Source organism: Bombus pascuorum, chromosome 6 (genome assembly GCF_905332965.1).
Source record: "Bombus pascuorum chromosome 6, iyBomPasc1.1, whole genome shotgun sequence".
NCBI lineage: Eukaryota > Metazoa > Arthropoda > Insecta > Hymenoptera > Apidae > Bombus > Bombus pascuorum.
Genome location: NC_083493.1, coordinates 10,197,222 through 10,218,018, shown reverse-complemented (window position 1 = coordinate 10,218,018; position 20,797 = coordinate 10,197,222). Strand labels below are relative to the sequence as shown.

At 35.9% G+C, this 20,797-nt stretch overlaps 2 protein-coding genes and 1 long non-coding RNA gene across 9 annotated transcripts in view; 2 read left to right on the top strand and 1 right to left on the bottom strand.

Moving 5' to 3' along the window:
• LOC132907745 (dihydropyrimidinase) overlaps positions 1-7,167 on the top strand; it is a 25,089-nt gene extending 17,922 nt beyond the window's left edge. The window contains exon 11 of one of the 3 annotated variants that reach the window (XM_060961123.1): positions 4,551-7,167. In XM_060961123.1, coding sequence (XP_060817106.1) covers position 4,551 — 1 coding nt within the window. In that variant the 3' untranslated portion in view covers positions 4,552-7,167. Of the gene's footprint in view, positions 1-180; positions 3,129-4,550 lie in introns of those variants that run through there. The other 2 variants (XM_060961121.1, XM_060961122.1) reach the window with 2 other exon arrangements.
• Positions 2,057-20,797, bottom strand: LOC132907741 (epidermal growth factor receptor kinase substrate 8-like). 4 transcript variants are annotated; one of them, XM_060961113.1, is made up of 10 exons: positions 20,504-20,797; positions 10,438-10,511; positions 9,835-10,070; positions 9,295-9,634; positions 7,940-9,156; positions 7,540-7,657; positions 4,132-4,473; positions 3,901-4,069; positions 3,597-3,732; positions 2,057-3,528 (listed from the first exon to the last, which is right to left on the bottom strand). In XM_060961113.1, exons 2-10 carry the CDS (start codon positions 10,481-10,483, stop codon positions 3,460-3,462), a joined length of 2,673 nt encoding a protein of 890 aa, XP_060817096.1. In that variant the 5' UTR covers positions 10,484-10,511; positions 20,504-20,797; the 3' UTR covers positions 2,057-3,459. The 4 variants fall into 4 exon arrangements, with proteins under 4 accessions (XP_060817096.1, XP_060817095.1, XP_060817098.1 ...); XM_060961112.1 differs by having other exon boundaries at positions 20,649-20,797; XM_060961115.1 differs by having other exon boundaries at positions 4,150-4,473; positions 20,649-20,797.
• LOC132907771 (uncharacterized) lies at positions 12,938-17,081 on the top strand. Of its 2 annotated transcripts, XR_009658261.1 has the most exons (4): positions 12,938-13,633; positions 13,893-14,028; positions 14,586-14,824; positions 15,112-17,081. It is a non-coding gene; the product is annotated as an uncharacterized LOC132907771 (long non-coding RNA). The 2 variants fall into 2 exon arrangements; XR_009658260.1 differs by lacking the exon at positions 12,938-13,633 and having other exon boundaries at positions 13,661-14,028.

Below are 20,797 nucleotides of genomic sequence, written 5' to 3'. Positions count from 1 at the left end.
ATAGGAACGAAAAATCCTTCTCTCATCATCTTTCTTTTATTCGTGCATACAAAAAGAATCACTCCATTTTTCTTGTTTTTACGTGACTGTTCTCTATCAGCCCGCTTTCAGGTTCGCTATTCATTCAATTATTAACGATAAGTTTCGTTTTCAATTGATATACGTTCCCAATCGATTAAGGTCTGTTCCATCAAAGGAGGACTTGGATGCCACCGGTCAGTAGAGCGTACGTTCGTATTTTCATCTATCACACTATTTTTCGCTTCACTATCGCTTCATTGCCCGCTCTCTATGTACCGTACGCTTCATTCTTTGACCTTGGAACGTTCACGCGTTTTCGTCACTCGCACTTACTTCGCATCGTCGACTTTACCCTTCGTGCAATAGATATATGTATCTGTTGAGTATTTAGCAGATTAAAGGTTTATTTTACTGTTCTTCTTGGACACTCTCTTTGAGTTCTGCAAACTCATCTCGTTTGTTTGTATAATATGTTGTTTTATTATATACTATAAGGAATAACGGAATTACGTACGAGTATCAATGTGGTTTAATTTTCATATGTATACTTTATATATTTATGTTTTTTCTACAGTGAAATTGCGAGTAAGAAATTACTTCCTACTTTTCTAGATATTTTGAAAAACAAATAAAAAGATTTAAAATTTTGTAAAAAAGTACGTATTTCTGTTGATTCTAAGGTCAAGCTGATATGCAAATTATTTATTGCATAATTATATTACTCCAAAACAATATTCGCATCTGTAATGTAATATTTAAAGTCATTTTACATGATCAAAAATACCCTACATATTTAGTAAAACTTACTCATGACAGTCGATCATTAATGAACTATTATTGGTCACAGAACATAAGTCGTACATTTGACTGTTGTTGAAATCAGTTGTTATTGTAACTTTGTTTCCGTATCGTCTAATAATTTATATAACACCGGTATACATTGATCATCATCAGTTTCATCACTGATATCATACAATGACGTAAACATCATTATATGCTCGGTGTACATATTACAAAAAAAATGTTGTTTCGCTCTCATTTAATCGAGGTTTACCTGGCATGCAACTATCTTACGGGCATAATGTTAATATTATATATTTTATATGCTATCATTAGCCGTAGAGTCGAACACCGTACCATTAATTTTAAGTCAATCCACGATTAAACAATAATTGTTTTGTTTCTCTATCACAGTCTAGCGTTACGTTTCGGTTAATTATATTGTTAATTGTAATGAGTGTAAATATTAAAGTAATCCTTAGTTTAACGATTCGAGGAACTTGAAATATTGTTATTTTGCAAAGGATTAAGTAATCGTGTTATAAACTATATATGCGAAGTTACATTTGAATGTTCGTCAGATATTGATATATAATTTAATTGTCATATAAAAGGATGAAGTCTGTAAGTTGGAACAAATGGTTGAGAAATGAAAAATGGGAAATCTTTTGAATAATTTTCACTATATTTTTACCATAGTTGTAGAATATTTGCGAGTTTAGAATAGTTCAAACGATAAAGTGATCTTGAAACTTACGATAATATTGAAACAAATAACGTAATTAAATATTTGGCATTAGGAATTTTTCCTGTTTCGATAATACAGAGTAGCATTTCTCTGCTTCAAAAATGTACAAACTTTTGAAAATTTACCAAAACGAAGAAAATTTCAGCGTTTAACAACGATAAGCTTGTAATGATATTATATTAACTGAAATACGCACAATTTCATAAATAGATCACGCAGACAAAAACGCTAAAGATCACAAATTAACAACATTGTGCCGGAAGGAAGACGTTAATGTGATGTATTTGACAAGAACGCACACTTGTTCGCTTATGATTGCTGTTACAAAATTTTACATGAAAAGATATATTTACAAAGTCACTTAGTACTATTTTGATTTAATTAGTCGAGTCACATGTTGCGTGAAAAAATGTTTTTTCAATACTTTAATAACATAAATCCTACATTCCGATTTTTAACACGTTGCAAGGATTACCCATTTCTTTTTTTTGAAGAAAACTCTGTCAATGAAATAATGTATCCAATGATAATTTTATTAAATCCTTAAGACACGTACGTCTACGAAAGTAAAGTTAACGATAATGATTTTAACAATCATAATAACATTAAGGGTAAATGATACTAAACAGTAATAATCGTCGCATAATAAATATTCATTACGTAATTATTATCGTGTAAGATGGATGAATTTGAAATTTTACGAGTGTAAGAGGCTTGTCTGAGCTACTCGTAAATGACCAAAATGTTTGGTACCATTGTAGCACTTACAGAAAACGCGAATAACGTTGTGACGCATTTTTAGGACGAGACTTAGATCGCATTTAAGAACAAGATGTCTGAGAGTTTTTCAACGTAGATTTTGTATCGAAATTTCAGGAGCGTTTTTAAGAGTTTCTACATACACGCGTAGAGTCTGTAATAAGTTGTTAGGGATCACGAAAAGCAACACGCTTCATTATATTTTGAAATAATTTATGATAGTCATCTTATAGGCGATACGTTGTAATTATTTTACCGAAATAATTCTATTGCGAAAACGTTTCTCTAAATTCATTGTTTTGTCTTCTAACAATAATTATATAGCTGGACGTATTTGATTATATAAGACTGCTTGGAGCTTGATTAACCAGGAAACGATTTCACTTTGTTCAACGTATCATACGATTTAATGAAAAACGTTGTCTCCGTTTCTTTTTATAGCCTTTAGACTATTAACGTTCATTAAGTCTTAACATCATTATTGTGCATGTTGCGTTCGTTCAATAGCAATCATTTCTGTTTCTTTGTAAAAAGTTTTACATTGTCGCATTCGGTAGGTGCATTACTGTATTCCATTTGCTAATATAAAAGTTTGTACGGGAATTTATTATTTAAATGACAAATATTGTGAGGGCTTTATAACAGATTTACCTTTATAAAAATATAATTATCAATGTGTTCACGTTGCGTGACCTCGAGTCGAGTATTCGAAAGAAGTGTATAGTTTATCGATATAATGAATGATACAGCTAGAGTACCTATTTATGTCTGTTACAATGTATGTGATCGCTTGAAATAAAGACTTGACATCAATATTGAACTGATGTTTCTAATTTCCTATTAATAACTCTCGTTGTAGAAATATCATGTTATTACTTGGTGAATGATGTTTTTTACGGATATTGACAAACATTCCCTGTTGTCATTAATGAGATATATGTATCAACGTATCGTAGAAAATGGAATAAAGAATCTCAGTTAAATATTTGATTTGTAAAAATGCCTAAGTACATATTTACCGGTGTATGTGATATTGCTCATAATTCATTATTACATTTCTTGATGTATCTGTGTGATTTTAAATACATACATTCGGAAGATATGTACAATTCTTATTGTATATTTCTATGGAGTATTTGGCGGTGAATGTTTCATTGTTCTTCAACTTTATGTCGAGCTTTCTCCAATATTTGTTTTAATTCTGACATCCGAGGATGCTTCTATAAATGTAAGAAACTTAAATTCCCGTATTTAAAATCTGTAAGTTTTATCTTTGACATTTACTCACCTCGCTTTCAGTTCGTGCAGCTAAAATTTGATCATGGAGTTTGCTACCTTCCGCAATACCGCAATATTGTTCCAGTTGTCGTTTAGTTAAATCGAATACCTCCAAACCAGTCATATCTTTTAGCTGTTTACAAGTTCTGAAAAAATTAAGCATTTTCCAATTTCTTAAATTGTCAAATATTAAATTTTAAATATTAAATATTAATTTCAATATTAAATATTAAATTTCGTTAATAATTGTATTCTGGGCTTGCATAAGGAAATATTCTTTATACATGGTAACTAATAACCCAACTCTATCATACTTTTCCGAAAATCCTTTGGCTGTCAGCCAATACTGTACTTCTCGAGGGGTGGAATATTTGTCCAAGGCAGGTTCGCGATTCATACTATTGTTATAGTGCTCTTTCTTCTCACGGAATATCATTAATACTTGTCTCAGTTCCTGTTGCATCTCCTTCTCGGTTTTCTTTCCTTGAAAAGCAAACACACCAGGTATTAAATAGTCTTGTGCGTTATAAAAATGTATATATTACCGCTAATTGAATGATTACTCTTCAATGTAACAGACGACATGGTCGAAGTTGTCGAAGAAATGGATAAGTCATTCTCCAAAGGAGGCGGTGGAGGTGGTGGTGGTACAAAAGCTGTTACCGATGTCGATGGTGTTGTTGGTGTTTCCGGCACAATTTCATCGTTCGCATACGGAGGTGGTGGGTGAATTTCAACCACCTGCGTCAATTCGTTGGGCTTTGGTTTCTTATCTCTGATTTCCGATCTATCGATAGACGATTCCTTTTTATCATCATTAGTTTCATAATCAATGGCGAATGTCACTTTATTGCTACCGATAGACTTCGTCTCTTCGGTAGATTCATCTGAAATTTAATTAACACGCATAATACTATTAATAATCGACAAACATAAAATAATATTTAAATACTTAATTTCACAGACGTTAAAACGACTAAACCCACTTACCCCAACATTCCTGGAGCACAATATCACTAAACACTTTTTCAATGGACGATCACATTAAGAAGCACACTTTAAGCAAACGCAACGGGGCCACAGTAAAGATACCGGCGTAAGACGTAATGAGAGAAAAGTAACAAAAAAGATATTTTGTTTCTCAACCAAATAAATACTATACTACTATCGACTAAGTGTTATACGCATAAAAACAAGTACTATCTGTAACCGAGTATATTTATTAATCAAGTGATGTACATAAATTACAGTGCAACAAAATATTGGACGGATCGTAATCCCCATTCCGTGGACACAAAACAAATTAAAAAGTTAAGAAAAAAAAAAAAGAAAAGATTTCACTCGTTCGAAGAGTGAATAAAAAATGTAGATTACGTGATCGTGCATCGTATTTTTAATTATTAATTGCAAAGTGTCCCTCGTGGAAGAATTTTCACGGTTCGTAGAGATTGCTCGCACGATGGTTGATCGTTGCTACACGATTAGAATAGTACTCTAAAGAGATTGAAGGTGCGAAGAAGAATTTCAAGATCTAATTTGCAAGTATCGTTGAACATGTTTCCCCCTGTGATATCATTTCTCGTGTATAACATTTTTAGGTCGACTAGTTAACATCGTATCGTCGAGAACGGCTCTACCATTGATTTCTGCGTATAAATAATCTTTTCGCTCGAGAATAAATCGATAATTACGCATAATTGTCTCTATACCACGATGTTACTACGAAATTTTAGGGCAATGAGAAAGCAACGTCCTAGCGTTCGTCGTTGTACGCAAACTTTGCTTCGCGTCTTTCACTTTCTCTTTAATCATTGCGACGCTGGAAGATTAATTTCAACGAGCAAATTGCAAGAGCCAATGTCGAGCTACAATACTAAGTTCGTGGCTATACATTTTTCGAACAATCGAGCATCTGAACGTCACGTGTGCAATTATTAGAGATAATGGAATATCAATGTATTAATCAACGGAACAAATATTATTCTTCTTTTTTTTAAATAAATCTTGAAGAGTAGCTCGACTTTCGCAAGCGATGCGTCTTTGTTGCGATTTCACAGTAACGATAATACATTTTTGTAAATATAAAAATTTCGAAATACGAAACATTAAACAAATATGCAAAATTTGTCAATGTGAAATTTGCTACAATGTTTGGTATCACCATCGCGATATCGCCTGACTAAAACTATAAAAGAGTATCATCAATATGCAAAATCGCAACAACGTGTCGTTAGTCCGCGCCGAGCCCGAGATGTTTCTCGAAATATTCTAAATCAGTAGCCGCAGAATTTCTCCGCATACACGTTATAGAAGTATAGATAACAGAAAATAAGCTACGTTCTTTCCTCTCACTCTCTGATCGTACAGGTAATTTTGATCGTCATCATACGTAGAGCTCGGTTCGATCTTCCAGTCTTATCTGACGATTCGTAGGAGGGGAATCGCGAAAATCCAACGATTCTTCTGCCTCGGCGTTACCCTTCGCGTATTTGTACAAGCTTATTCACACTGATGCATACAGACACATGTGACGTCACGTACAAGCATCGAGAGAAAGATTTGTGTCGATGATTAAAGCCATTGATAAAGGAAGAAGTAAGTCAGAACATTGATGAATGTAAGTACACTTACTTGACGTCGCTTCGACTCAACGTGAGAAACAAGAGCAACGTTTTCTATTATTCCAAGAGGAATTTTATCAACAGCTTTAATTTACGATTAGCTACATACAAGCTTTTTGTCATAGTGAAGCCGAATATCTAATAATAATGGACGGACACAGTGACTTCACCACGATCTCTTCTACGGAGACGCACAAAAATTGCATTGGAAATTTTCACGAGTTCGACGCGAATCAATTTGGAAAACTTGTAACCAGTCCACTTGACTCGACGCCTTTACGTTACAACGTTTTTTTTTTCTTTTTCTAACAATGAAACTATACATATTATTCTTTGTTCTGTTAAGTATGTATATAATATTATATACTAAGATTTGGTTAGTCGATAAATATAAAAAATATGGTATCGTCCCTACGGTCACTATAAAAGAAAAAGGTACGGTATTAAGATAAAATCGAACACTTCTAATGGACTGTAAAATGTCAGATGATGTTGAGATTTTGTTATACAACGAGATTTGTATAACTACGTCGATTATGTTTTTAACAAACGTGGAAGATGTAACTTGCTTATAAAATATCGAGTAATTTTGTTCGTGTATTATAAAATATGTTCCATCCTATTACATTCACTGCAATTCTATTTTTGATTGCAAACTTGTATTGTATTGTATCTGATAAAATCATCGTCTTATCTTAAGGCTTTAGGGGAAAAACAAAAGAAGTAGCATTTGATGCCTCGATATAAATTATAAAAGAAATTCTAGAAGAAAACTTTGGATAAGAGATCGAAGAAGTTGAATGACGACGGTACCAACGAATACAATTTCTCCAGTTACCTTGTCCCTATTGCGATAACGATAGTTGATAATTCGACCTAGATATTGCTCACATATACCTCTTTATATATTTATATGATATATACAAGTAGAAAAAACACGGTATTGACAAAAAAGAAAAAGATTGGAAACCATAGAACGCTTACAAGAACAGAACGTACAACTTGTACAGCAATTTAAGGCACAACATAAACGCTGTGGCGCTAATATATTCGTTGAATTATTGATCATTTCCAACATAGCATGCTTTATCTTGCAGCTGAAACTATCGAGAAATAAGCCTTCGATAGCTTCGACTACAGGAACCCAAGCCGTGAAAGTCTCAAGCACTTTAGCTGCATACTGCTTGGGTGGTCTAGCGTGGTAAGTCTCCTGATATCGACGACCACAACTTAAAGTTATCCTATTGATTCGATTTCTCTCCGATCCCTCAAGCAATGGACAAAATTACACGACTCTGAATCACTAAATAGCTTAAAAGTACCGGAATTCACCTTTTTTCCCGAGTCTCTCTTTTCTCACCCAATCTGCGGGTGCAGGCGGTGGAATCGCGTGTGTTCGATGGGTGGCTTCTGGTCCTGGACTAGTGCTGGTCCTTTCGATTTCAGAATCCTGAAATTTAAAAGTAACTTTTATCGTAAAACAATATCTTAACTAAGATAATCGTGCAAATCTATTATTTATTGAATCTTGATTAAGGTATTATATTATCCATACATCTGTTACTTGTTAGTTTATATATAATTATCAGAAAGCAATTCTACGGTAATTATAATGACCACGAGCAGTGACATAGTTTCGTAACGGTAATTATTCTTTCTATAATCAAGCTTTCACAACCATTCCCGTGTAATTGCTTTTCTTTAAGGATATAGAAGCCACAATGTCTCTCACCTCGTAATTATAGCCGTGCCCCTGTCGCGGGTATCGGCTCGTGTACAAAGGATTGTTGAAGACGTCGTTATCGTTAGAATGGGATGGATTGTGAGGCGTGACGATGGTGTGAGGCACGTGCGCGACCTGCCCTCTCGAATTCCTCGCCTTCCACCATTTCCTGCTATCGTCGAGGATCTCTAGGTATTCACCTCTGACAACGGTCAACTCCTTATCATTGTTCGCCGTCCTCGGATAAGTAACCTGTACGATCTTCGCGTGTCTGGCTACCAGATCGTCTAACCAGGCTTCCTGAGCCCTTTCCATACCGGCGGCTCTCGGTGTTCTTTCGATCGAGTCCACAGATATATCGCTGTGCGCTCTCGTTTGATCGACTACTCTTTCTTCTCTACCATACAACTCCGAGGCAGTCCCATAATTTCTATCAAAGTACTCGTTACCCGCACGCTCTTCTCTACTCTCGTACTCTAAGTAATCGCTGCTATAATGAGACTCATCCACTTCTCGGTGGTTATAGTACGGATCGTTTTGTTGTTCAGGGAGCTCGTCCCTCTTCTGTTTGTCAGCGTTTAACAGGGAAGCCAGATGATCGTGGTCTCTATCCTCTGGTATTGGATACTCCGGGGACCAACCATCCATAAATATAGGGTGATACGGGGGAACGTGACCTTTCCATTGATCGCGTGGTATTAACCACGTGTCACCCAGTGAATGCCAAAGCTCTGTTTCTTTACTAGTTACACAATTGATCAATAAGTTAACCGCTTCCCTAGTCAATAACGGCGATACCACTTTGCTCGGCAAGTTCGGATCGTAATTAGTATCGTGAGACGCGTCCACGATCAAAGCCAGCGGCGTAAAGAGAAAGTGTACCAATTCAGGAGCGTTAGGGTCGTGAATGTGAGCCTTCAGTTTGGCTAGCAAGTTGAACGACAGCTTAAACTTTTGGAATATATCGATAAATTCCATCTCCGGAGGTGGTTTCGCCCTCATTGTTAGCATCCCATCACCCAGATTTCTCTTCTTCGACTTCCGATTGCGCCTTCGACGTTCCAACTCTTTGGAAGCAGCCGCTGCGTGTTGCAGACGCGCGATAAATTTCTCAATGTCGTCGAAACAATGGTTCAGAATGGTTACGTCGCGTTCGTATTTCTCAGAGGACGTCGAGGATACCTCGTCGTTGTTCTCCTCGCGAGATATATCGTTTTGACCGTCGGCTGTAATGCAGAATTAAATTACTCCATTTTTATATGCGTCTATACGCTTCATGAAATATTCAAGAAAGTAAGTAGACAAAAATAAGAAACAAGCAGAAGGAGGGAAAAAAAGACAGAGAAGAGATGAAAGAACCCTACCATTGTTAGCGTTAAAGGCAGATACTTGTTCTCGGACGTTAACCCCGTTTAAGGGTGGTTCTGGCGGTGGTAAAGTAGGAGGCGGTGGTATACGACCTCTTGGTCCCCTTGGCGAACCACCGGGTACCAGTTTACCCATTTGTAGCATCTTTAGATCCTCGACAAGATCTTGGGCCGAGACGCTTTGACACTGGAATATATGCATTTCTGCTCGTTGACCGGAACCACTGTCATCCGCCACTGTGAAGACGAGAATGTTGTTATACATCTCCATAGGGTCCCTCGACGTGAACGCGGTCGGTTCCTGTATCAACGAGGCTGGGAATCGCTCCATGACGGCCTGCATACGAATTTATCAACGATGCATTAAGTGAAATTGCCTCGAGACTCGTAACGTAAAGTAATTTCACAAATGTTCCACTTCGTATTTGATCGTTCGCCTACGGTAACTACACAAGCTAGTTACTATACGGTTCTTTTCTCTTTTCACTGGAAAAATCAGTGGAGAATTTCTCTGTGTGTCTGAAGAGGAATCTTTACCCCCGTCTCGTTGTCCATGATCAGCACCCAGTTCCGTTCCAGACGGAGCTGCATCTTTTGACTCCAGATGCCGTTACTCTTCTCCAACTGCAAAAGTCGCCGCATACCATCCGCTGGATAAACAATACCGGTTTCCTTCGTGACCGTGAACGTGGCCAAATGCTCCATCATGTACGTCGGCTCGGAACTGCTCACGCGGCCGCCCGATGTGCTCGATGGACCACTCGACCCTCCATCTGATGTATCATTGTTAATTCGTTTAATAACTGTTTCAATTATCATTCGAGTGCTTCGATTAATTTAATAACAAACTACTGCTATTTAACTGTGACAATCAAGAAACATATATATAGAACTTCAACGATCATTGTAAAACGATACACTGATGAGTAATAGCGTAGATTATCTATGCAAATTCATACTTTTGGAAATGAAATGGAAAACATGAAACTCTGCCTATTAAATATTATAACAAGTACTATATTTCCTTATAAATAAATAAATAAGTGCATGAAAATCCGCAATCTACTTGTTATAATAATTTGATCCTCGTTAAGTTTAACGATGGAAATAAGAAGCAATCTAACGTTATGTCACTATTACCTTTATTATAGGTGGAAGGACTGTGTCCACTGTTGTAGTACGGCATTGTGACCAGACAAACGTTTATCCTTTATCTGCAACACACAACAAATATCCAAGTTGAAGAAATGGATAGATACTCCACCAATATTTTATAAATTTAACAAAGTGTTATTTCCTATTGAAAAATTATTGTTTTATTTTATTCGAAATGATTTTTTTGTTAGAAAATTTACCGCGTAATATAATGATAGTAACGATGTCACAGAAGTTTGTTAGGCGTACAGGTTTAATAACTTAATGATAGAGACGGGCGATACTCGCACGTCGCGTATCGTATCCGGCTACCGGGTCATGGGGACCATACTTGGCGGCACGAAAGCCTGCTTGTAACCAAAGTGAAATTCCAATGAGCCTAATTCGCTCGCCAGACATGTCGAGAATTCCTTTCGCGTGCCTTCCACTTATCGAACCTCAGCGTCCGGAGGTGAGATCCCGCGGACACAATGGGCCAATAAATATTATTCATCGACAAACACATTTGCAGAAACGAGCCTCCTCGCGAGTTGTATGGCGCTAAGATGTACAGAAGGACGAAAATACCGCTGTGTACCCGAAAAGGAATTCCAGAATTCGAAAAAACATTACTACCAAGACTTGGTAAATAAATAGAAAAAGATGCTTTAGTTTACTCAAGAAACTTTGATTTCTTTTAATTCCCTCTTTTATTATTTTTATCTTATTCGATTTGGATATCGCAAGTGTTTTTGCTTTCTGTTTATTAAAAAGCCATCCTGAATCACTTGGAATTTTCAGTTTATTCATGAAACAAAATCAAATCCTTTTAATTTCTTCTTTTACTTTTCTCCTCGTATATGACACTGTAGGAATATTGCGAGTTACAATATCTGCTATGCTTTTCGTTCATTAAAAAGTCATTCTGAATCGCGTGCAATTTTCACTTTACTTTTTCCTATTTCAGTTTTGTAGAATGTATCGTTGCCCGGTATGAATGGGTTTTGTAGTCATTCAAGTTTCTAGCTCTATTTGTATTCCTCGACAGGCGTTCCTGACATTCCATTACCGTTCTGTAATAGGTGCAATATTATCCTCCGCCGATTTTTCAAACGCGCTTCTATCGTACAACCTTCGTTTCTCGTTAATATTTTCCAAATGGATGAAATATCAAGAAAAATTGTCCTCCTCTATGAAATACATGAAATGATATATTCTGTAAGTGGCACCAGGGCAAAGAGAGAAACTATGAAAACGGCTCGGTTTTTGCATAGTTATGCGCGAGGAATGTGAAATTCTGAATTTACTCCGAGAGAAACCTATTTGATTCGACGACGCTTTGTTAAACGAGTGTAAACGTCTCACATCCATACGGGCGCAAACAGACGGTTTCAGCCAGGTGCTGGACAAAAGCTGTCGATGCGGGCTTGGCGGGCTATTTCATTCGTAAAGGTCGTAAATTTGCAACGAGACGCGTCTACTTTTTAATAAAAAGTCGTTCAAAGGGATTCGCATAACAACGTCGAATAATACAATATTTTCTTGGCCCATCGAACAGTCGGTCTAAAATAGGACAATGTCTGATAAAAGTGAAATGAAAAATAATGAGAAGATTTAATCGCTAAAGGACGTGAATAGTATCTGAATAGAGGCCCTAAGGATCCTTGAGTTGCATTGAATTCCTCACATGTCTTCTCGTATGCGCAAAAGGCGCTTGTTTTGGACCGGATGATTTATTCGAGGTAATCAGTAAGAACACTGAATTCTACTGATGCCTAGATTCCTAGACTAATACGTGATCGTGATTTATCGTTGTTTTTCACTGTTACCTATATTTATTTGTTTTTCTATATCTTTAAATTAGATACTGAAATAATGTACTGAAGATAGATAAGCCTATGATAGGAAGTTACTAAAATGAACGTATTAGGTGCGCGAATTAATTCAGTGTCTTTTTAAACGATATTCGTATAAAATTAATCACCAAATAGCATCCATTATGTAATTTATCTAAAATTATGTAAACAGAAATAACATCTGTTTAAAGCTACCATATAACAGATAACGAAATAATATATTTCAATTTCAAAATAAAACAATTTCATTTAGTAGAAATGGATTTATAAAGGGCACTGAAAATTAATATCTTCAAATGAAAATATTTACAAGATGGATAAATATTCCCTTGCAAAAGAGAACTCAAAAATAAATACATTAACTGTATCTGAAAACAAGTCCAATTGAAAAATGAAATGTGCAGTTTCTCTTTGAACAGATTTCCAGAAACAGCAGTGACCAAGCTACTTTTAATTTACACATTTAACCAGATTTCCACGCTGGGTCGTAACTAACAGTCATTTTCAAATGTTAAAACCAGTGAAGGAGGGATACTTGGATCGACAAGCGGCGATTGGTCGTGTTGTATATGTATCGAACGTATTTAAGAACAAGCGCGGTACGATCCCGGTCTTTCCGGTTTTTCTCTCTCCAGACGCAATGAAACTACGGTAAAAGCGGCGAGAACGTAATTAATATTCGAAATCTGAAACGTGGAAACGACGCTGGTTCCTACCGGTGGATAAACGTTCGTCCGTTCGGTGAATGCTTTCACTATGCGTGCCTACTGCTGGGATTAGGCATGCTGGGAATCCACATAACGGAGAAGGCATTGTTACACGTTCCTATCAACTGTAACGATGCTGTTTCTAATCCCTAGAAATCAAGAATCTAGTCTTTAATAACATATTTAAAAAAAAAAAACAAAAAGAAAAAGAAACCAACTTTTCCTCCTCATTTTGTTTCATTCCGTTCCGTATCGTAATTCTCTCTAATTCAAACCGCCTACTGGTTTCTTACTTAACGTAATTTAAACGTTCCTCCATATCATTAAGGCCTAAACGGATATATAACATTTTAATATATGCGAAATTCTCGCGATTTAATCAGGAAGCCGGAAAACGAGTTCGAAACGTGGCCACTTTGAGAACGAGGGCGTTTTGTTTCGCGGCCCAATTTCGCTTCAAACGTATATCATTTTACGTGTCGATGGATTTGGGTCGTAGAACTATATCGCGATCGGTTAATGGCGTTGCGTAACGCCAAACGAGATACGTGACTCGATAAAAATCGATTGTATCATCGACGGTGGGAACGTTCGTTTGGTTTCCTCAAGATCCAGAGCCACGTTATAACCCTCTCTCTTGTACCCTATCTCTTCTTTATACTCCATCTTCGTTTCTCCCTTTTCCCGCGCCAGAATCATATATCTTTTTTCGCGCATGAACGAACTGACGGATCTGGTAAATAGAGTGTCTAGCTAAGTTCCTAACTATCTTCGTTAGAAACGCAAAACAATCTTCTCGCGCGCGATTGTTACCATCATGATGAGTATACATATATGAATAATAAGCTTGGTAAGGCGCAAGGTGATCCGATATATCGATGATTCGTGTTGATTATAGGTTAGGTTTAGAGCCCCGGAGCACGGGAACGATGGAGCAATTCGTTCCCTGGTCGAAGTCGTAACAGCGGTGTAGAGGTGTCGTAACAGCGACTTAATAACAGCTACGTTGAAAAGGGAAGGGAAAAGGAAGGAAGGTGAGTGTGGGCTTCGTTTATATGCCTCAGAATCGAAGTCGTGTACACAGTGATGAACAAAAGTATTGCCACAGAGCAGATTTTTCTATAAAATACTGTATAAATCTGTAAAACAGAGAATTCTTTGTGTAATATAATTTCCCAGTCTGAAGTTTAAGCAACTATATAATAAAAATAAGTAATAAAAGTCACATAATGGATTGTTCGCAATGGAGCAATATTTCAATTCTAAAATTGTTTTGTAATCGATACATAATGAAAAGAATAATAATCTAGAAGCGACATAGGAATTGTAACCAAAACAGAAATCTCGTTATAACAGTATTTGGAATAAAAATTGTTCACAACCGTTTTAAAAATCGAAATCGATATCATAACTGGTTTCAACTCCTAAAAATTATACTTTACAAAAAATTAAATGGAGAATCGTATTTTTTACATTTTTACATAGAATTTTAAAAGAAACGCTAATCTGTGATAATACTTTCATTCGTCACCGAATATTGATTCATTTCGAGATTATGAGCTAAGTTCATTAGTGACGCTCTGAATTCTAGATCTTTATCGGTTCTCATTCAAATTCGCTACTCTATATTTAAGGAACATTCTAACGCTCTTTACAAAGCTCTTGAGAATTCATCATGCAACTAAAACGAAGATAAATAGAATACAGGAACATACAATCGATATAAAATAATCTGAGGAACTATGCGGTAAAAAGTGGAATAAAAGCATTATCTATAGGAAACGTGGATTAGCGCCCTACATAAAATACATAGTCACTAAAATACTATATGTATGTATGTTATTTCATACTTTTATGAATATAGCTAAAGAAATGAGTTCTAAATAGAAATTTCATTTACTGATATAGAGTTTCACCTATCGAAGACTGTAATAAGTGCTTCATTTTGAATATTTTATATATCTTTGCATATTAAGTATATTCATCATATGAAATGCATAAATAATACAATCTAATAATCATGTAGTAACGTGTAAATATTGAAAGCTTTAAAAACGCATAAAGTGCATAGATGCAATGTTCCAAAAAATATATCCAACGTTAATTCTTGATTTCAGTGTACTAGACAGGTTAGACTCCTAGACCATGAGCCCTGGAACGTTGAAGCTAGTTGTCCACTATTAAGGGCACAGAGGGCGCCAAAACATTGTATCGCCTGCGGCGCCAAACTCTTGCTACATCATCTTATTAACACGGAAGAATTTAACAAACGACGATGAATAACAACTTTCATTTTTTAAAAGTACCACACAGTAACAAGTCATTGTTCCTCTGTAATAAAAATGGCCGGTCGATAAAGTGCTAATAATCGATGTAGGAGTCAGGTATTCACGGATCGAAAAGTAGAAAGTGAAGTATTCCATCTACGATTTACACTCCGTTAACGATCGTTTGTCACGATCGAAGATAAAGACGGTGAGATTCCTACGGCGTTGCTTCCAATGAGAATCGTAGCCAATCGCATCCAATGAGAATTGATGGAAATGGAAACCCTTATCACGAGATGTCGCCATCCCCTGCTAAGGATTAAATTATGTAAATTCCCGGGAGTATCGGTCGTGGCCGATCGAAGTACATATTCTTTGGAATTCGATTATGTGTCAACATCGAAATATGTACGAACAGGATCATGAGAAAAGATAAAAGGAGCGTATTATAAGGCTTGGATGTCTACGATCCTGCGACAAGTATACAAGTATAATTGCTTATGGATGCGGACACGCCCTGAGAGAAAAATTCATCCGGGGAATGCGCTGAAGTAACCACGTCCTTGACCGTACTTGACGGAAACGGCATTCAACCTTCTGATGCCTTCTTCTCCGTCGTCCAAGATGGAATTCTACCGCGAGGCGGTTGTATTCCAGCTGAACGCCGTGTTTGGAACTTTTATTTGATGACTACCTAGAGAAAATATCAGAAAGAAAATCGGGGAAGAATGTTGGAAGTTGTTAATTGCAAAAATGGTGGAATTATTATTTCTTTTAAAACACTAATAACCCATTGTTCGAAAACAAGAATTCTAGCGTCTATATTTCAAAATGACCCGAATATTTACGAAAGATAAGAGAACGATTGCCTATTTTAATACCATGCCGTGATTTGTCGAGTATCTAATCTATAAAATAGTTTTCAAGGATACTAGATATCCTAATGAATGATAAAATGATTTAAGTGCCAAGTTACACAGATCATATGTATTTATTTCATCTTTCCAGATTTTCATTGTAAGACTAAGAATCACCTTTGTAAATTTCCATGCTTTCTACAAAGTATACAAGCAACATAGTTACATACGTGTAATGCAGGCAAATTACTCAAGAATATTATCCGCCTGACTTGAAAGTGGGCATGCAGGATGGAACCTGATTCGCAGTGCGAAGTCTAAATGACACGGGAGAGGAACGGGAAATCTGACATTCTCGTTTTCTTCTCGCACAAGCTAGCACCTCGTTAACTGATCAAGATTTTATTTTGTTAACTGGCTATCGCCATCCTCGCCAATTAGGATACAAAAAAAATTGGAATAGAAATAAAAAAAGCTTGGTTTTATAAAAATTACGCAAAGTTTATCACTGAACGTTAATTGACGAGGGCCGTATAATAATGGTATCGCATGATTGATTTAAAAGGTGGAGGAGGAATCTGAAATTTTTAAAAGATTTGTTTCGTCTGGATCAAAAATTTTGTGCTTCCCGGTTGGAGGCTTTCCTTCCTCTTCTTTTCGTGACAACGTAACGCAACATGCTCGTTAGATTGGGGTTCGAGTGCGCGAGAAAGGGGAGGAATTTATGCCGTCGTTAACATAACGTTCCTTGGTGCAAGGTGGTTTACAAGCAACATCGTAAAATCCACGTCTTCTCGATTTATCATAGCACGAGCAACAAACTGCTCGCATTCCCTTCATTCGCCAGTGCGTGGAATATCTCGTGGCGAAGGTTGTTCACCCTTCTCGAGGGACTAAAATCACTCTAGATCCTCCGAGATAATGAGGTATATCGAATTGGTAATAAACAGTGGAAAAGGAGTATCTCAAGAGAATTTTTTCAATACATTTCCTTTACATTTTTTGTTATAATAATTTAGTATTTTATTATCCTCCAGTTCTTTTTATTAGCTTCTCGTCGATTTATCAAAAAATAATTTTAAACATATAATGTCAATTGACCATTTCTAAGAAATTTCAAGTATTTCTATTCTTCTAATGTAAGTAAGATACGAATACCAGACATGTTTGCTTATTTTACATACGTAGTATTAGTATATTTTACTCGCGTAACACTTGTTTATTTTACATACACAATACTAGAGATGAAGTCAGTTTTAAAACTGTTGAGTATGGTGAAACCAAATAAAGAATCGATTAAAGTTTTTGAACGAAGGAGAAATAATATAAAATAGATAGAATCTAAGATAGATACTATAAAATAGATACAATATAAAGGGACTAAACCATCGCGTTAGAACTTCATACTAGGCTAATACGAGTACCACCCGGAATACATATTAAGGAAAGGTACAAAACACTTTATTAGATAGTAAAATATTCAGTATCTTGAAAGTTCTAACAAAGATTTTCAAAAACACATTCAATATAGCTATTACTATTATGCATTAACTCTTTAAGATCTCAACAGTCAAGTCTCATACTGAGGTAAGATACCTGCTACACAACCTATAAAACCAGATCAAATTAGATAGATTTAATAAAACCGTACTCTTTAATAGCACTACTTTTAATAGAGTCAATTACCACTTTTATTTCAACCATAGATTCAACGATAGATTACCGAAGAAACCAACTATAAACGATGAACCATATTAATTACCTAAAATGCAATACATAGATAAAAGTCGATACTCTGGATTCTATTACACAATAATTTATCAGCTAATAATATTAATGAATTGACAATTACAAGCTGCAAGTTAAACTTCTTTTTCGCAACTTTGCATTTATACTGATCTTTATGCACTTATGGGAAAATAGAATGCACATAATAGACAAAGATACGTATATACAAATATCCAAAGTGGATAAAACAATTCTGAGATACAATAAAAAAATAAATTTGCAAAAATATCCACTAATTTACTAATAACATGTAACTTGTGATTTGTGATATCTCATTAATAATATTAACTCAATTGTGCAAGACTTGGTACCAGTCGGGAGCCAAAACTTTCAAGAAAATAACAATTTGTGGAGGTACGTAAATGCCTGTTGAAAGTAAACATATCGCGGACATACGGCGGTATGAGCACTGAAAAAGTGGAAAGAAAGTTGCCAATGCGCCTCGCATACCTACTGATCCGCCGGTTGCGAACAAGTTTCGCAGTGAATGGACCGAGCGAATGAACTTTTCACTCACTTGCATCTATGGTCGAGATTAATCTCGATTAATCGAAACATCCTGATTAACTCAGTGATACCTGATCGATAAATAAGTATTTTCGTCGCTTCTGTCGTGAACAGGTTATGTACTTCCGTGAACTATTGCTTTGTCACAGTGGTGCCGATCCGTCAATGATACATACGCGTTATCGAGATTTTAGGATAATTTTCGAACATTTTACTGCGGCTTTCTAAATCGAACGCAATTAATTCTTATCGATATTACAATGGCTAATAACATTATTTTCAAAACATGCTCGATGTTTCGGCGTTCCTTGAATTCGTCGGGCAACGTCACACAAAAGTCGCTACTTTATATTTGTTCATGTGTATTTTGTAACTGAAAAATGAAATTATTCGTAAACGATCATATATAAGACACACACAAAAAGTAGAAATTAAATTTATTTTACGGAGATGTCATCGATTATCAAATTGCTCATATTTATACAAATTCATATTGTTATGAATATAGATCAACAATAGTTTTACATACTAAATATTACAAAGTTATCTTATACAGTGGCTACGAAAAGTATTGACTTCGAGACATTTATGTATAACTAGTATTATTTGTATTTGATATGTGTTGTAAACGCGTGAGTGGCAAAAACTATATGAATGCATCCCATTTTTTCTCAGGGTATCGAAGGTCGTTCTATGCAATATCGATGCACGCGGAGTACGATAAATATTTGCAATTTATGTCACGACGGTCATAATCAGTATACGTAGGTATTTCGTAGGCGTGAATTACAGGTGATTGCCGTGCAGTCACAGTGTACCATAGACATCTTCGATGCTTTGAGCGTGTCGTTAAGGGATTAGAATAATCTGGACGTTTCATTGGAATTTTATGTTCTTTTTTCGCATATTTCTTTATATATTTAATTATTTATAGTTACACCAATTATGTTTTATCTTTATTATACCTTATAAAGGAGAAGAGAATGTAAATTACGTATTCATGTTATTAGCGGATAAAAAATAAGTACCGTAAAAACTTACGAAATAACCCGTGTAATTGCGTTTGTACATCAACTATCTAGCCAATAAGAAATTTTAGGAGTTTTTGCAAGACACGCGATTTAACGTGAACACAATCTTATTGAGAACAATAGTATTCAAAATTCGAAAACATTATCGATTAACGACAAACGGTGCATTTGTTTGAGTCGAGAGAACGTCTATCGAAAATGTCATGGGCGGGGAACCTCCTTATAAAACGGTGAAAAAATGTTTGCTAATCTTTCTCATTTTTATAACCACTGATACCATTATTTGCACTTTTTAACAAAAACACAGGATATATTATTTTATCAAAAATATATAAAAAATGTTAGTAAAATGAATAAGAAAGAAATAAAGTTCCAAAACAATGAATCATTGCGATTCATCGTTAACGCAATGCTGATAACGCGACAAAAATGTTCGCTACTATTTACGATTACATACGATGCATACTTATATATATAAAGATTATGCACGGGGAATCAAAATCTTATTAGCCTATAATGTTTGCATAGTTAACATCACGAGAAAATCGTACGCTATATTTTCATGATGACTTCAAAGTGTCATTTGCATAAAAATTTTTTCGGAGCACGATAATCGAGACGCAAGATGAACTCGTCATCTCGTGGCTTTGCATTGTTTACCGTACGATTGTGTTACGTTTCGATTTTCGATCAAGTATTCGATGGAAATAAAATTGCATTCAATCTTTCCCCATAAGTGCGTATTACCGAGTACATCGACCGCACATCTTTCTCATAAAGGAGGAAAGATAATAAAGTACATCCGGTTAAAATACAAACATGTGTCAATTAATGGAATTCGATTGCATGTTGTCGCGATAGTAGGATTTTTCTTATTGAAGTCCGTTACCGTGACCAGGCACGAAGTATGTATATATAGATATATATGGTCGAGTGCTGATTATCATCGGAGACGTAGAGCAACAGGTGTGACCACGACAGACGATTCTTCGCGGGGAGAAATCCACGTCGGTGTACTCGGTACAATGACTCCACTCAAGAAATCATTTCCATAAATACCTTGACAGCAGCGTTTCACCGAGTCTGCTGAATTCCTCTGTTCCGCAATTTGGGATCCGTACGGAACAACTCGATAAAAAAAAAATCACAGCTCGCGCGATGTAAATGCGTACAAAAAACTGTTTCACACCGGTCTCTTACTTACCTATTTACAAAATGTTCACAATATGCACACACTAAAAGAGAAAAAAAGAAAGAGAAAAGAGAAGGAGGAGAAGCTTTTGGCAGAGAGCTACGTGCCGATCATGCTCGACTGGAAATACCTGAACGACTACCTGATTGCTCTTTGCCTGT

Bases quoted from the DNA above. Each gene is read 5' to 3' on its own strand.
- LOC132907741 (XM_060961113.1), bottom strand. From the start codon at position 10,483: ATGCCGTACTACAACAGTGGACACAGTCCTTCCACCTATAATAAAG. The intron at 7,658-7,939 runs GTGAGAGACATT...TTTAAATTTCAG, and splicing joins GGCACGGCTATAATTACGAG to GATTCTGAAATCGAAAGGAC. The intron at 4,474-7,539 runs GTGAATTCCGGT...ATTAAATTTCAG, and splicing joins AGAGAGACTCGGGAAAAAAG to ATGAATCTACCGAAGAGACG.